At 37.0% G+C, this 18,108-nt stretch overlaps 1 protein-coding gene across 1 annotated transcript in view; it reads right to left on the bottom strand.

Moving 5' to 3' along the window:
- The window catches only part of LOC129724914 (transcription factor SOX-14), a 43,421-nt gene extending 26,665 nt beyond the window's left edge, over positions 1-16,756 (bottom strand). Inside the window, exon 1 of the mRNA XM_055680195.1 lies at positions 15,774-16,756. Coding sequence (XP_055536170.1) covers positions 15,774-16,054 — 281 coding nt within the window. The 5' untranslated portion in view covers positions 16,055-16,756. The remainder of the gene's footprint in view (positions 1-15,773) is intronic.
- Between the last annotated feature and the right edge of the window lie 1,352 nt (positions 16,757-18,108).

The following is an 18,108-nucleotide window of genomic DNA, read 5'->3' as shown; positions in this document are numbered from 1 at the left end:
ACCGATACACGATTGATTTTTCATTTTTAATATTTTTATTTCATGGCCTACTGGCGCATAGTTTATTTTAACAGAAGGCCAACATCTCAACGGACGGGTACATGTAACTATCATATGAATTTTCATTTTTATAATGCTTAAAACTGAAGAAAAACATCAAGGTGTACGGATTTCAATTATTCAATTATTGGTGTACGGGTATCAATTTTGATTATTTTCCAGAAAATATGATAACAGTTAAGTCGATTCCCGATGATAACTCAAAAGTGGCCAAAATCAGTATGGGACAGTTATGCGGGTACCGGCAGTATAGTTCTTAATGGTCAAAATAATAGGTGTGTGTTTGATTTAAGCTGGTTTCTAATTGATCTCCTGTAACTGGTGGGATTAATTAATCTTGCAGTCTCAAATTTTTCATTTTCAACGTCAACAATTTCTAATTTCACTGTCAGAATAACTGAAATGGCAGAATTCGCCACTGTACTTCTCAGGAAAGAGAACTGGTAGGAAAACTTCGTGATGCGGGTGAAACATATAAGCTGGAATGCTAGGACAATCTGAAAATTTCGTAAACAACGCCTTAAAGCCTAAATTGACGGAAATGCGTGGCAAACCTAGGAGAACCACACCGAGGACAGACCATCGCATAGTACTTCTGGCGAAAGCTGATCCATTTGCGTCGTCTAGATCGATTTGCTCTCAATTTGACAGCATTGTAAGTGCTAGAACAGTTCGTCGCCGATTAGAAGAAGCGAAACTACCTGGGCGAATCGCTAGGAAGGTGTCATTGTTGAAAAAAAATAAAAGAATTTGCAGATAAGGAAACAGTTTGCTTCAGAACATCGTACCTGGTAAGGTGCAGAAGGTACGAAAATGTGGCGGAACATTTTGTGGAGCGACGAAACCAAGATAAATTTATTTGGTTCGGATTCCCAACGGAATATTCGGCGACCTCCAGGAAAAGAATTTCATCCTCGCTTCACGAAGAAAGCTGTGAAACATGGTGGGGGCAATATCATGTTTGTGGGTTGGTATGGTGTGGATCCTACATTCCGAACACAATGAATGCTATCGATTACAAGACAATCATGGAGGAGGTAATGCTTCCTTACGCAGAGGAAAATATGCCTCTCAAATGGCGTTTCCAGCAAGATAACGACCCCAAACATACATAGAAACTGCTAAAATCGTGGTTTGATACAAATAAATTAGCAGTTCTTCCTGGGCCCAGCCAGTCTCTAGATCTAAACCCGATAGAAAACCTCTTGAATGAGTTGAAGAAAAAGCTTTCAGGTCAGTAGCAAGGATAAACTTTGGGAGAGAGTTCAGGACGAATGGTATTCAATACAATCAAAAACGTGTCAGGTTTTTGGATGGAAGACCCTATGCCTAGGAGAGTGCATAAAGTGCTTCAGAATAATGGCGGCTATACTGGATACTAATTTCGTTTTGAAATACTGTTTTTAATAATATGCCTTAGGAAAGATCTCACACCTACTTTATTGACCATCAACTTTATGTTACTTTTAATCTGAATAAAAAAGTTACTGGAAATGTTAATCCTTTTAGTTGTTCTCGCTCTGTGCAATGATTTCAATTACCTTGATAACAACTAAACTATCGAAATTACCGAGTTTAGGGTTTTTTTACACACACCTATTTTTCTGACCAGCAGTGTATAACAGTTAAATCCATGAAGCGTAGATCCAATAAAAGGCAAATCAATGGTACAAACATAACGATGTCGAAACTTAACCGTTTTGTTTATTAGATACAGATTTTGCGGACAACTATTAGCATACAGACATGCAGAACAATTGTTAGGCTACACTCAAAATATTTTTCACATTATTGTTACGTGAAATTTCCTGTACTTATTCATTTTCTGTCATTTTGCATGATTTATGTGACAAACATAACATCTACGTGAAAATCACATGCATACTATGTTTTATCACGTAGTAACTTGGCAACGTCAAACAGAATGTCATAGAAGAAGTATCGCGTGAACTCTCTATGTGAAAATACACAGAAATCAAAATGGCGAAGCTGTTGTCTAACTCAGTCTCTGACAATAAAATAGAATCTCTCGACGGCTTGCCAATAAGTGAGCTTTCGAAAAACCGTACGAATTTGACATCAAGCCTTGAGCTTACAGGTTTCACACAGATTTAGTTCAAAGGTCGAGGAGTTTCCCATACATAAACAGTTGCAGCATACAATAGTTATCGCCGGCAAATGTCGTAATATTTGTCCGTTTTTATGTCGTTTTATTCATTTACGAATCGGCGATTTTGCATGGCCGTGCGATTTATCAAGCAACATATTTCTATAGTTTCTAAAAACTATTTGCCGTCTTTCAATTGGGGAAACAAAATTTGGAAATTTTACGTTGTATCAAACGTAGTAGCTAGCAGATAATCGAATTCTTTCCATTTTACCGGTAGTTGAATTCTACGTGAAATTCACATAAAATGAATATGTCTGCTGTATAAAATTCATAGGATAAATCATATCACCAGATCATGATGAACTCAAATGACAATCACGTAGAATCTACGTGAAAATGATAGTGGAAAATATTCACATAACTTATCCGGTAATTATGACGTGAAAATTATTTTGAGTGTAGCTCTCTGATTTTATTATAACAGTCTCTCCTAGGGTGGGTTGTGAAGCTATCACAACTGGCTTGTTAGGCCAGCATCGCGCCTTGAGGGGGTCTTAGATTTAGATCAAATTTGTGCCGAAAAAGAGGGTGTCCTGATTTCTACCTCCGATGGTATCCCTACTTTGAGAACGCTAGATGAGCAAGGTATATTATTATTTTAAAATATTTAGTTCAACACAGCATCAAAAGCATGTTATTCCAGATGTTCACATCGGATTACAACGGTGCAATCATCGCGACAACACTCAATTCTATAGTAAGACTAGAGCTCGATTGCAGTTCAGCCGTGTGAAGAATTTCTCCACAAAACGCACTCCGCGCAGTGTACCAAAATTATAAAACAAACAACAGTTTCAGCTTGATTTTCATTTTTTTTCTACGAAAACTAAACACTTGAGAGCGCTTCTCTATTGTACGAAACCGAACGCAATAACAATGCAACTGTTCAACCGTATTCCGGCCGCTCTGTAGGACAACGCATATGCATGCACACCCAGAAAAGGTATATCCTCGCACGTTTATGAGCCTTGACGCGACAATAATGAAAGGCAGCCAGTGTGTGTTGTGTGTACCACATGTGTAAATAATTTGCTGCCAGTCAAAGAAAAAGATAAAAAAAATCTAAACTCGAGTTTTTTCTATCATCTTCGTTTCAATTTATGCTGTGCAGCATTGTATTCCCGTAGCGGAACGGTGCAGGAGGAGGCGCAGAAACAAAGCAACGGCAGGCTTCTCAGCATGTCGCCTAATGACTTCTGTCAATATTTGCCATCTGAAGTGGTGGGCCTACAATTGCACTGCTGACACTTTACACGGCTCTTGGGCGGGAAAATTTGCGTAACGTTTCGACAGGAAATCACTTCAGCGCTGAGTCAAGTGATGCGAACCCGCTGATTTGGGATAATGATTTTTATATCAGTTTGTACCGGTTGTAGTTTGTGCTGAAGGGTAATCGATATTGAATTTTTTCCAAAGCAATTGTAGTTTAATAGAGTGATGCGGAACAAGAGTCACAAGACATGTACATTTTAGCTTTCCAATTTGAAAATAAATGTTTGTCTTCAATAACCCTACCCAATCTGTGACTAACATGCAATGTAGCCCGTACGGTTCTTCTACACACTAGTTAAGGTCCTAAATGAAAAGTTACGCAGTTCGAAGACCCATTCGAAAAAGCAGAGAACCGGGGACAGATGTTCTTTGTCTGCCAGATTTTTAGTACCTTCATCCGTGCTTCTTTATCTCTCTGTTTTTCCTTTTTTGTTCTGCTGAACAAATGAAATGAAACAAAACCACAATTCATAAACTGAATAGATCTAGGACAACAGAATATGTAAATAAGCACGCAGGCAAGGATATTCGTTTGTTCGTAAAGTAACGGCAACTAATTTATTGACTTTTGGACGGTTTGCCGAAAGGAAGTTCATACTCGTTAAAAAATCATTTTCTTTTCGGCCCACATACACGTTCGTGGGAATATTCAGTCGAAATCCATACGTGTGAAAGCTGTGTCGTAGGCAGGAAAATCCAGACCCAATTTGTTGCATTTCCATGCGCTTAGTGCTCATCAATACCATCTCTTTCATATGTGACGGAATCGATTGTGTCTTGCTGCAGCTGGGGATGGCTGCGATTTGCTCAGCCGGAAACAATAGGCTGGAATTTGAAAATGCAACAAGCAACCATTGTGTGCGGAACAATGGAATTTTGCCACGATAAATGTCACTGGAGGAGAGCCGTCAGCCGGAAAATCCGGCTGCCAAACAGCGCGGGCCGTGCGGAAAAGCATAAAACTATCCTCGGCGCCAACCGGCTAACAGCAATCCTGGCATTCGATGATATTTCTAGCTTCGTTTTATGCCAGATACCGTGATTTAGAGTAAGGTAGTACGTCATAAACACTTTTATGTTACCAATTCAAGTTCCAAAAAAACAACGCAATGTTACGGTCCACAATATCGACTCCGTCCGACAGATGACTACCGAAACAATAGCTGTATTAAATGTTAAACAAAACAAATAATCCAGTCATTCTATCGATGCTTACTAGAATCGTACGGAGTCTTTTCAGTGGAAAATAAAAAAGCGCTGCTGCTCGGTTCCTGAATCCATCCTCGATGAGGATGGGCGAAAGCCGCTGGAGGGTGGACAATTTGTGTCGGATTTAATTGCTTCTTTCAGTGTACCCAGCCATGATGGCCTTGTTTGTTTAATCTTTGCTCGTTGGGTTGAGGCATCAGAAGAGGGGGATTATTTTGAAACACAATGGAGCAATTGATGCGGCCATTAAGTTTCGAGTTTTGTTGGAAAGGTTGAATGAACAATTATCAGAATATGTTAATACTTTTGTGGTAATTTTTTGCTATCGCCATTTTATACAAAACAGAACCAAGTGGTCCCCGTGGTCCTGTGGTTAGCGATGTCGGTCGGCTAGCTCTCCCACACGGTTGTGATATCGGGTTCGATTCCCGATCGAGTCGAGGATCTTTTCGAGCTGGGAATGTTCTCGACTCAGCACTGGGGCACGGTGTATCGTTGTACTTATCCTACACATGCAAAATGTGCCAAAGCAATATCGATAACGAATTCTCCTCAACCAATCTAGTTGATCGAGACCGCTATTAGCCCCAAGGCTAAGCGTGCGATATTATTAAGAACCACTGCAATGTTTATTGTGTGAACAGTCGTTATGTTGTTTGGCTAATTTGGCGACAAAATCACTGCAGGAAAACAAGGAAACTATCCGCAGTTTGTTTAATTGTCATTTTCCTGATCCTCACGAGCGAGGAGGAAAGTAATTAAGCTGGACGATGCTTGGTCGGTACATACAAAGAGTAAACCTTGTAATGACCGCGTGCTTCCGGTTGGCGTTGGACTATTCGTTTAGAGAAGAACCGAAATCGAGCAATAGATTAACCCGAAATTGCACATAACCGATTTGGGAAATTGTTTTGTTTACCTTCTTTTCATTCGCAATCTCTTATTATATAATCTAACTGAAACTCATTAGACGAAAACAAAAACAGCAAGAACAGTTCTTCTGGAACGGGTATGAGGGAATGTATTACTTTTTCTATGTCTAGAAGTGCTGCTCCAATGGAATGACCTTCGAATTTGTTAGCTCGTATCATTTTTTTAAGAGTAATTCTCTCAAACAGTTAACCAATCGAAGATTGCAAACTGATTGGTCGATAATTGGAAACCTCAGATGGATTTTTAATATTTGTATTTTTCTATAATTTGGTAAAATATGAAATTTTTTATCCATTAAAGGATTTTCTCTGTAGGCAAACTATATGGTAAGAAAATAGTTATTAACGGTCATTTTCGAGCTATCTGGAAGTGCCAACATCATGTTTGAACTACCTCCAATGTTTGCATATGTCAAGCGTGCTCAATTCATATCGTTCCTCAGTGATGGTTTTGTCCGGTTTCAACGGCTCACAATAATTATTACCGACCTGTTCCCACCCTGAGTACCATAACCTTCACGGCGTGTATATTTGGCCGAGGCCTGGTTCCCGTTGGTGCGACAAAACCTCATAACTCAACAGTTGTTTCCACAGTGTTAATGTGCAGCATAAAGCATAAAGTGTTTGGCAATGTTGTTCAACATAAAAATATATTTTTGAAAAATGTATTCAGGTAGCTTTAATTTTCTTTTGTAGGATTGACCGTTAACGAGATATAACTATTTTCATAATTCATATACCCAAAATTTCAGCAATTAATTATAACTGAGAATTAGATACGTATGTTTCAGTTCAGATATATAACAGTTACCAGTCGTCATTAAACGATTTACACTGGTAAACACAATTTGGCCCTAAAGTTCAAACTGGAAAAAAGAAAGGAAGGTCTGAGGATACAATTTCTCTTTAAGTTCCTTTTCAGATTTAAGCTTCAGGTTTTCCTAATCTGCGCTAGCATATTATCTGGTTAAAAGCATATTATTAAGAGCCAGTTCGCGAGAGGCGCAACCGCATGTTGTGATGTTCTCCGATTGGGCTGAAATTTTCAGCATTTGTTTGTCTATTCAAGGTAGGAAAGTTTTGCAAAATTTCAATTTTTTTCATTGAGGTTAAGTGGGGTAAAACGGCCATTGAAAATGATATGTCCAAAAACGTCCAAATTCTAAAAAGTGCAATAACTCCTGCTAGACTTGATGGATTTTTCCAAAAATTTGTGGTATTATTCTACACTAAGAGTACTTCAAAACGCATGGTAACAATATAGGAGAGAGGTAAATTGACGAAAAAAACGCATTTTTCTTTTAAAAATTGTCAATTTTCAGGGTCATCCTACTCTTTTCAACATCGCTAGAAAAAATATCTGAATATGGCGTTTTGTAGAACAACTCAAGAGCTTTGATGTCATGTATAAGCCAAGTGTGCCAAATGGGGTAAAACGGCCCTAGAAGGTTTTTTTCAAAAAACTGTCAATATCATTAGAATCACTTTAGTTCCTGCTAGACTTAAATAATTTTACTTAAAATTTGGATTATCACTGTACCTCACCATAACTACCTACTTTACCAGAAGATACGCAATTTGGGGTAAAACGTTCCTTGAAGATTTTTTTTCGAAAAATGCCGTCAAAATCACCAAAACTGCAATAACTCGGGTTAGACTTGATAAATTCACTGAAATTTTAGATTATAACTCTAGTTAGATACGAACTTAAGGGTAAGATGACAAAAGTGACAAATAGATTTACATGACGAAAAAAAAATATTTTTCTTGGAAAATACTTGGCGAATTTCAGGGTGCTATTTCCTCAACAAAAAACAGTCCAAAACCCGAAGTTAGCATTTTATAAAACAACTAAAAAGCTTTTATTTGATATCAATTCCAGATGCATCATTTGGAAACTGACTAAAAAGGACTGAACTTTTTCTTGACTTTTCACTAAGTTTCAAGAAAAGCATCAAACCCTGTAAAAGACAATATCGATGAGACGGTTGCTGAAAGACTGCAATATTTCGAGTTTTGTTAAAGCAAATGAAGTAAGTTATGGTTTGAGTTTCATGTTCATCTTTTTAATTTGTTTGTTTTTAAATTTAATTTAAATCTTTTTAATTTGATTATTTTTAACTTAATAATCATCGGTCTCATTCTTCGCTTTTTCCTGAGTATTGGCCAAAAAATCATGTTACTCTGGTTGCTGTTGTATCAACAAAAATGAACAATCATTTTGAAAAAAACCACGACTTCGAACATTAATGCTTAACAATTTTTACTCATGATGTTCTTCAACGTTCATCAAAGCACCATCTTCCTTTACGCTAAGTTTTGCATACATAACTATTGCAGAGTATCGTGCAAATAACGATTATATTTGCTCCACGGATAAGTAGGTACTCGGTTGGAATTATTTATCTTCGCGACCATCATGTCGATAATATCTTTTACCTTGTTTGAAGCTTTTCGTGAAGTCAAGGAAAACTTTAGTCCTTTTTATTCACTTCCCAAAAGATGCATCTGGATATTATGTCAAAAAAAGCTTTGTAGTTGTTTATAAAATGCTAACTTCTGGTTCTGGACCTTTTCTGTAGAGAAAATCGCACCCCGAAAATCGCTAAATCGATAAATCTCAAGAAAAATATTTATTTTCGTTATGTAAATCTATTTGTCATTTTTGTCATCTTGCCTTTAAGTTCATATTAACTTAGAGTAATTATCTAAATTTTCAGTAATCTATCAAGTCTAACCCGAGTTCTTGCAGTATTGGTGATTTTGACGGCATTTTTCGAAAAAAAAAATCTTCAAGGAACGTTTTACCCCAAACTGCCTATCTTCTGATAGAGTAGGTAGCTCTGGTAAGGTATAGTGATAATCCAAATTTTTAGTAAAATATTTGAGGTCTAGCAGAAACTACAGTGATTTTAGTGATTTTGACGGTTTTTTGAAAAAAACCTTCTAGGGCCGTTTTACCCCATTTGGCACACTTGGCTTATACATGACATTGAAGCTCTTGAGTTGCTCTACAAAACGCCATATTCAGATATTTTTTCTAGCGATGTTGAAAAGAGTAGGATGACCCTGAAAATTGACAATTTTTAAAAGAAAAATGCGTTTTTTTCGTCAGTTTACCTCTTAACCCTATATTGTTACCATGCGTTTTGAAGTACTTTTAGTTTAGAATAATACCACAAATTTTTAGAAAAATCCATCAAGTCTAGCAGGAGTTATTGCACTTTTTAAAATTTGGACGTTTTTGGACATAACATTTTCAAGGGCCGTTTTACCCCACCTAACCTCAATGAAAAAAATTGAAATTTTGCAAAACTTTCTACCTTGAATAGACAACCAAATGCTGAAAATTTCAGCCCAATCGGAGAACATCAAAACAACGTCCCTCAGAAAGGCGGTTGCGGCTCTCGCGAACTGGCTCTTAAGCACATCTCTCATGGTATATTTCTTGCCTCTTGAATAATCTGAACAAACATGCAGGGGTCATAAACGAGTTATGTGCTCTTTTTATAATTTTGTAAAACAATCGTCAGAAAATATATTTGAACCCAACAATATAATTTCAATGTTTTATGACAAAATCCTTCAAGTTCAAACATTCTTTAATTAGAAATTAGCTGGTCATGTTTCTCTTAATAGACCTCCTTTTGTTTAATTCCATTCCATTCAACATAAATACTGAGCGCTTATTTTTATTTTGAATACTTTCCATTCAATAACAAACTGCATGCTAGTACTGAAGTTATTTCCGAGGGGTGTTCATACCACGAGACGTCAGTTTGGAAAGACCCACGAACACAATTATGGTCGTGTTGCATACACTGGCTCGGCATTCAGCAAAGCTTATTGTAGTAAAAACATCGATACGGACACTGCCGATTATCAATTTTTAACATGAATTGACATGAAAACAATCGTTACGAGAGCTCCAATAACGCGATAAGTCGCAAATTTCAGCAGCTGATTTTTGGTTTAGAAGTAGTCAATACAGTCAGGTTTTTTTTTACGCGGGGGATACGTACCTCGTAAAAAAACCGCGTTAATTCGAAAATCCGCGTAAAAAAACCGCGTTAATTCAAAAATCCGCGTGAAAAAACCACGTTTTTTTTAAAATAAACTTGCTTCATTTGTTATGCCTACTAGAACTCTATCTTCAACAAAACTGTACTAATATTACATGACCTTTTAGTTTTATACTCTACACACTTAAAATAAAACACTGAATTCGGTGAAATTTTACCGGAATCTTTAAAGGTGAACGTTCGTTGAAATCTTCGGTGTTTTCGAAAATTACCGAACAGTTTGTGAAACCGCCAACCGAGCAGCCAGTAAAATTTACCGAAAGAAACTGTGAAAATGAACAAAAATACCGAACGCACCTGTAAAAAATACCGGTGACAGAAAAAGTAGGTCATAAATGAGCCTGCCGGTACCGTGGAATGGGGTGAAATTGATCACATGAAAATTCGTGATAAGATATACTATTCAAAAGATATTGGTCTTACAACACTAGGCAATGTGAACGTGTCTATAAACGCAACTTTTGCATGATTCGCATACCGGTCAATGTTAACCCTTGCATGCCCGGTGCAATTTCTCATATTTTCGAAAAATTCTTCTAACTCAGTCAAAACTCAATCAAATTTGATCAAACAAGTTTCCAAATAACAAAAAAAAAAAAAAGATTACTTAAAGTAATCTTAGTTGAGGGTTAATTACGTTAAATTTGGAGAAGTGAGTAAAGTTTGATAAACGCTCAAAAAATGTAATTTTCAACAATGATCATTCCATACCATTAAAGAAATACTGATGAAATCGCAGGAAACCACAAAGATTTTTATTTTAGAGCCAGTTTTTAAGCTTTTGCAACAAACCGAATTGAAATCGGTCTAACGACGATCAAATGAGAGCAAATTTAACAACAAGCAGCTCGTGAACCAAAATAAACAAATTTTAACCTGAAGTATCGTTATTTTCGTTTCCAAACTAGCTGTAAATGATATTTTCCAGTACAGAAATCATCATTTATCTTTAGCATATCGAAAAAAAGCACATTGCCAAAAGAATGTATGGATTTCAATGGTGATCAATATCACCCCAATTTTCCTCATAGTACCTTATAGAATTATCGAATTTATTTCATGAAGTAGACGAGAGAAATTTCAACAATAGCCATAGAGGTTTACTGGAGGACATACCAGTACTTGTTTTAAAATTATACTATTTCGGGAAAAATGTACATGAAGCTAGTTAATTGGAAATTGTTATAAAAATTGATCAATTTCACCCCGTTCCATGGTACCGTCTAAAACCAAACTAAATTAATTAGATTACTTATGAAAAATGTTAACGACTCGTACATCCTGTTTCAGTAATTCACCATAAACACTTTCCATATTATAAATATCCTGTGTTTACACACAACAAAAATTAAAACAAATCAGCAGCACCAGTAGAAAATATTTGCGTCTTGCACGGTTGCACGTATGAGAAAAATGGCCGCCACATTCACAATTTGGCATTTTTACAGATTGTTCGGTAAAAAGTTATACAGATTTCGGTGAATGTTAAGTTAAGCAAATTTGTCGGTAAAAATTAACAAAATTATGGTAAAACTTACAGATCTTACAGAACAGTCGTTAATTTGATGCCTAATTGCAGGAATACCGGTAATATTACACTTTACCGATGGATTATTGAAAAAAAAAAATCACCGAACGACTTTTTTTCGATCAAGTGTGTATTTTATGAGGATCATATGAGTAAGCTTAGTAATTCTCAAGTATTTGTATGCCATACTGGAAAATATGGGTGAAAGTTTTTTCTTCCATTTTACAACCCTTGCAAATCTTAATTTTCACAATATTTAGGCACATTTTTAAAATTTATTTTGTTAAAGTAAATTGTTATTATTTCCTGTCGACAACATGTCTACTGCGAAATAAAAAAAATGAGACATGAAAACTGATATTTTTTTCAATTTTGTCGCAACTTTTCTGGGTTGTGCCCCACAGTGCGACGACCAGTGGTTGACCGATACAGAAAATCTATTAACGAAAAGGAGAAAAGGGGTTTCAACCGATTTCCTTGCAGCAATCGATTGGAAAATTATACACGCATCCATCCAAATGCAGAAAAATTTTGCTTACTTATGTGAACTATTGGACTATTGAAAGTTGTCAAACCTTGTTGAAACGAAAATTACGTCCTCTGATTGGTCGCTTGCTGGCTTTCCCTGAAAAGGTCGAATAGTATACCTAGCTAGCCGTAGCATAGCGGAATGTCGCAGTAGCAGCAGCGAGTTGCGCCAGTACCAACTGGCTTTCTGAATTTGCTTTCGGCCTAAGGGTTACCCCACCAAAAATTTTTCTTCTTGTCATTTTCTTTATTGGTTTAAATTATGCCAAAACTATTCGAGAATCAAAATCTACATCGCCCAAGTAGTGATCTAAACTCAAAATTCGTTTAAATCAATTTTTACCGAACAACTTATATGCTCCAAAATAACATTTCTCGTTTATTTCGGCGATGCTCATTTTTTCTAATTTCGAGGCTTTGTTAACTAGTAGAAGTTACCTATGATCGATATCGTGTTTCAAATTTGAAGTATAGAGGTCGCTGCATCAAGTTACGACCGTTACAGCATTTCTACAGCACGTGTTTACTCACAATTTCCATTTGTTTAGTCGATCAACCGTTCTCGTTGTGTACGTTCTTTGTTTGAGTTTCTTTTTACTTTTTAACTGTGAGTTATATCCAAAAAAACTTAAATATGAGTGACAAGTTTGAGTTTTGCGTGGAGTCGGACGCCAACCGCATCAAAGTCGCTGAGCATCGCGAAAGAGGGTAGGCGCAGCCTTACATTAGATAAAAAAGGAAGAAGCGGAAAATAAAGACCAGGAAGGACAACTTTACGGCGCAGGGATAGCTGACTGAAGATAAAAAATATATTAGGGGCTTTATTATTGCGATTGTTGAGATTTATAGCATTTTGAAACTTGGAACGCGTTTTTCTCAAAACCATGATTTCAAAATTGGCGAACAGTATAACTGAAAAAATTTACTTGAAATTTTAACTGTGGCTTTCTCATTAAATTATCCAGTGAAGTACACACGATTTTAACGATTGATTAAAAACAACAAAAGTTATGAAAAATTAAAGTCGATTTTTTTTTGTCGAAAAGCAATTTTTTTTCCAAACCGTTACCATTTTGCAAAGGAAAATTCTTAAAATATAATCATGTGTACTTCACTAGCGATAGTTATGTAGATAATAAAAAAAAATTGTTTTGGTTATAGGTGGGGTTGGGCCCGACTTCTACTGCTTACCGTGGAAGAACTTTTAAAAATAGTGGTTCACGGTAATCGCTGCACAGCCGCCATTTTGTAAAAAAGTAGCAGTGAAATTTTTTTCTATTCTTTCTTGCTTAATCTAACGATATATATTTATATACCTTACATCTCAAATGTCCTTTAAGGGGTTATATACCTTTTTGTTCGAGAAAAATGAGGAAAGTTTGAATTTATTTTTAAGTGCATAGCACCATTTTTATTGCATCAAAGTGGTCTTTTTCTGAAAGTACAGTTTATCAACAACATAAAAATACGTTTAATTTTGAGATATACCAGCTCTCACTGGAGTAATGGCCGTATCCCCGAACCTTTTTTTCTCGCAGAGGCTTGCGGTTATCCTGATAGAGACTCAGCGGGTCAACAGAATTCAAAAAACTCATATTATTTCATTAGTTTAGAAGTGTGCCGGGTCCTTGAACGATTGCTTTTATGAGTATTTTGTGTTCAGTGCAAACGGGAACGTTTTTCCCAAAAAATGCACGTTTTGAGCAAAATTTTTTTTTGCGGCAGAATGTAACTGTATGTTTCAAAAAGCGATCGTTCAAGGACCGGCGAGTTTAATAACGAAAATTAAAAAAAAGATTAAGGAAATCGGTTCAGTAGTTTTCCCGCAATCAGGATCATGGCAAAGTCATTTTTCGAAAAACACTATTCCGAGATAAGCGCGTTTAAAGTTTTAAGTTTAGCTTATATGGGCGTATCGAGGCGTGTTGCAAATCGCTCTAACTTTCTCCCTATCGCTCAGATCTTTATGAAAATTTGTAAAAATGTTCTCAAGATGTTGTAGTTCACGGTAATGTAATAAAAAAAATTTAATTTTTTGAAAACTAAAAAGGTATATAATCCCTTAAAAAAATCACGAAAAAAAGCCTTGTTTTTTGAGCATTTGGTGGATATTACCCCTTAAACAAATCACTTGCCGGTTGAGGGCTTCGGCCTTCTTCCTTGCGATGAAACTTTGCTTTATGTTGGCAACAACACAAGCAAGCATTCTGTTTTTGGTTCCTAGCAATCAAAATCTGCTGCGGCTGTTTATTTCCCCACTGTCAGGGCAGCACAAAGGTTGCGATCAGCATATCCGATTTCACACAGCAAACTGCCTTTTTCAAGACAAATAAACAAGTAATTAAAGATTCTTCATTTATTCAAAAGGAAGCGAGCGCTAGGCTTTGGAAGTAAATGCTTTCTTATTCTGTTCAGTCAGTGATATCGTATTTTTGTGTGCGAATTAAAAGCCGATAGCCTTCCAACAGCTTTGCACGAAAATTCGCAATTAAGGAATTTTGCCATCTCCCAGCTGCTTAGTAGCAACATGACGCGAGCAAAAGAAATCGCTTGACGTTCCAAGCCGCAACAAGATACGGGCTGTAGTGTTGCGTGTATGAGTGCACCATCGGTCTTTTTCCGCTGGTTATTAAAATTAAATTTGAATTATGGCACCTCTCCTCCAAAGAAAATGAGAGAATGTGGTGGAACATAACAAAAAAAAAATGCTTCTGGTCACATTAGTAACATTCTTTTAGCGGAAGATGAGACAGACGGACGGTCCTTTATTGAAATAAGCGTAGCGGGTTGTGCTAGTATCAGCTGGCTTTCCGAATTTGCTTTCGGCTCAAATAAATTACTTCTCCGGTTTGTCACATATCTCAGCAGCAGCACGATATCTTTCAGTGTGTGTTGTTAAAATACCTTTATTCCTTCACTATTCCTTCCCTTCTAAAGGTAGGGGCTTCACTGAATCTCGCAGCTTAAAAGTACACGACTTTTCAACTTTATTTAACTGAAAATTGGTAGCTGTGCATTTGAAATATGGAAAAACCTTTACTTATTATTTTGTTAGAATTATATAAAGCTTAGAAAGATGTTATAAGGTGTAATCCAGTTTTGACCATTTATACAAGAGTGTATTGAGTGTGTCTATCGTGGAGAAGCAACCAATTCGGTAAACTAAAAAAATATTTTATACAACCGAAAGTGCCTTTAATAATACAGCCTGTCTGTTAATAGTTTCATAAAAAAGTTTTTATAATGAAAACCACTATTTCTTTTCGTTTTATTTATTTGTTCTGTTATCAGTTATTAATCCAACTCGTATCAGTAGTGCATACTCTTTATTATATATTGGTAAATTTCACACTTGATAGGCAATGCTTCTTTACGGTACGGTACGGTACGGTACGTAAGGTACGTTTTTGTTTGTTTATAACGTTGATTACTGCTCTGTAAGCTTAGTAAATCGAATATTCAAACAGACGGAAAAGTAGTACACGTAACAACGGCCTGTGTTATTGAACAATTCGGATAGAATATGCCATAAAATGACTTGATAAACGACATAAAAATAAGAAAAAAGGTTTTCTGATATTTCTCATTGATTTTAAAAAGCTGCAAAAAGGCTTCTTACTGGCTGAACAAATGAATAATGATTCTGCCAAACTTATTACAAAATGTTGTTCAGTTACCTGTGAAAAATAACAAACAAAATAAACTGATTAATTGGAATAAAATTTCTGTTCAATCTGCTTCCAGTACAAAATACTGACCCGTACGTTTTTCATGTGGTAATATCGGAAATATCCACTAGTAAACTAAACTAGATTAGACTAGACTAGAAAATCATTCAAAAGTTTCAAACTCAATACTCGAGGTGTAAAATGTAATAAGTACTCGTAACTCGACCTCATGATTGTAATAATAGTGCGATTAGGACATAGGATTGATAATTTTAGACGAACAACCAAAACAAAACTCCCGTCGGTCCGCCTGCGCTTTCCTACCTTAATCGTTTCGCCTCATCAATGAACGGCCGCTTTTCGCCCTCGGTTAGCAGTTTCCACTGGGCGCCGAGGTTCTTGGATATTTCCGAATTGTGCATCTTCGGGTTGTCCTGTGCCATCTTTCGCCGCTGCCCCCGGGACCACACCATGAACGCATTCATCGGCCGCTTGATGTGTTCCCCCGGGCCCGAACTGGAGCTGCAGCTGCTGGCTCCGCTGCTACTGCTGATGCCGCTGTGGCCGTTCAGGGTGTGATTCTTAGACGAAATTGTCATGTCCATTGTGGGTGAGAAGTTTTAGAACCGCGATCGTGAATGTACACAAATGAGGTCACTTCACTGTCACACGATGTTTCGATTCGATATCTGTTATTTTTTTTTCTCTCTTGATGGGCACTGATAACCCGTAATTTGCGAGCTCTTTTTTTCTACCTATGTCACTTTAAATGGACGATTGCGTCCCAGCAGGTATTTCGCATTCTACTAATTTGTATTGCACAATCAATTTTGCAGCTATCTATACAGCAACAATTTATCAAGTCGAAAAAAAAAACGACGACCGTGCAAAAATTGCTTTCCGCTTATCAAACGGCCACAATGACGTTGCACTCAAACGCGATGCGGAATTTCGCAACGATTATGGCATACTTTCTAAACCAACTAACGATCACGGCGACGACAACGAAGACGACGACGGTCTAGATCTAATGGCTAATGCCTGTTCTTTTTTCGAAGCACACCTTTGATTGTACCCAAAAATAGCACTCTCCGGACACCTGGATTACTAAGCTTATCAGTTGCACGTTGGTCGCCAAGAGCGAGAATAAAAACCGCTATCACGATGTTTTCACGTCGGATTCTAAACACATAATGGTCGCATCATAATCTATTCCACTGTTGATATTTTGATAAAAGACCAACAGTCAACCGGGACCCGAAGGAGCAGCGCTGCGAATGCCAACAATACCAGTGACGCGTCGGCACGAAAAATCCACCCGAGAGTCCCTATGCGCGCCTCGCACCGACTGACTACAAGGAAAATAAAAAGAAAAATCCTACACACATTGCTGAACGTTCAACAAACACATTGTAGCGCACAGCGCACGTAAAAAGACTACCAAAAACATGCGAGTACTCGACAAAACACTGACGACTGGCGATGAGATAAAAAAGCAAAGAAGAAAACACCCACATTGGAAACAGATATCCTTTTTTCCACGCGGTTGGAAAAGATGCGCGCCGGATTTTCCCTCTCTGTCGGGCAAGCATGTCGCATCCGCGATAACAACGGACGACGGATGGGATGAACAGCGGAACGGGCTGACGGTAGGTGAAGACAAGGAAATGCACGCTTTTCTTTTCCATTTATTATGCCAACCGAGCCCACGGCTCTCGCTGATCGCGTTTTCGCTCATTTTTGGTTCGGAGCAAACCGTGTTCTAAATGGAGCGAAAGATTGTGATGAGAGAGGGCGAACAGAGAGTGAGCACGCACATGTGCAACCCCGCTGAAGCTCTGATAGTGAAACCGGTGATGTTTATATGAACAAATTTTTGTCGGGTATTCTTCTCACACAAGCGATGCGCTGTTGAAAACCTGTAACCTATAGCATGGGTTGAGGTACCTACTTCTGTTTTCCCTTACGCACGAGATGTATTTTCCAACTGCGATTAGTTTGTTTTGGCATTTATACGAGGGAAGAGAAACATGAAAAGTAAAGGTTTGGATTTGAAGAAATCTCAGCTTATTGTTTTATCATCAATCGGTCTCGATCGTTTGTAATTTTATTTGCAAAATATGAGCCTGTGCTGCTTGTATTTGAAAGTTTTTATTAATTTGCTATTTGCCAATAAATTATTAGGGCATACAATAATTTTTCACCGTAAGAATCTCTTTTTCTTAAATATGTCTAAACAAACTTGGACACAAAATTTCCTGAAATGATGAATTCATTTGAATGGTCATCTAATACTGATATCAGATCATTTTTACATTCTACATTTTGATACATGCAAAAGATTTTAGAGAGAAAAAGTTATCGATATTTATTGGATACCTACCAATAATTACACAGTGCAACAAAAATTGACTTTTTTCTGCCTTGGCTTCTATAGAAATTTTTTTGTGTATTTTTATGCAAAACTAAATTTCCCCGAGTTTGAACATATTTCAACTTAAGGAGCAACAATGGCGCCATTTTCAATTTTTGAGAAACCGGTAATTTTTGATGTTTTTTCGACGCCATTTTATTTTAAGACCAAATATCAAAATTCTAAGAGTTTGTTCACATATTAACATCTTTCTACCCATCTTTTGAAAAAAAAAAACAGATCTTA

Source organism: Wyeomyia smithii, chromosome 2, assembly GCF_029784165.1.
Source record: "Wyeomyia smithii strain HCP4-BCI-WySm-NY-G18 chromosome 2, ASM2978416v1, whole genome shotgun sequence".
NCBI classification, from domain to species: Eukaryota; Metazoa; Arthropoda; class Insecta; order Diptera; family Culicidae; genus Wyeomyia; species Wyeomyia smithii.
The sequence above is the reverse complement of the archived record's forward strand: the minus strand, read 5'-3'. Positions and strand labels throughout refer to the sequence as shown.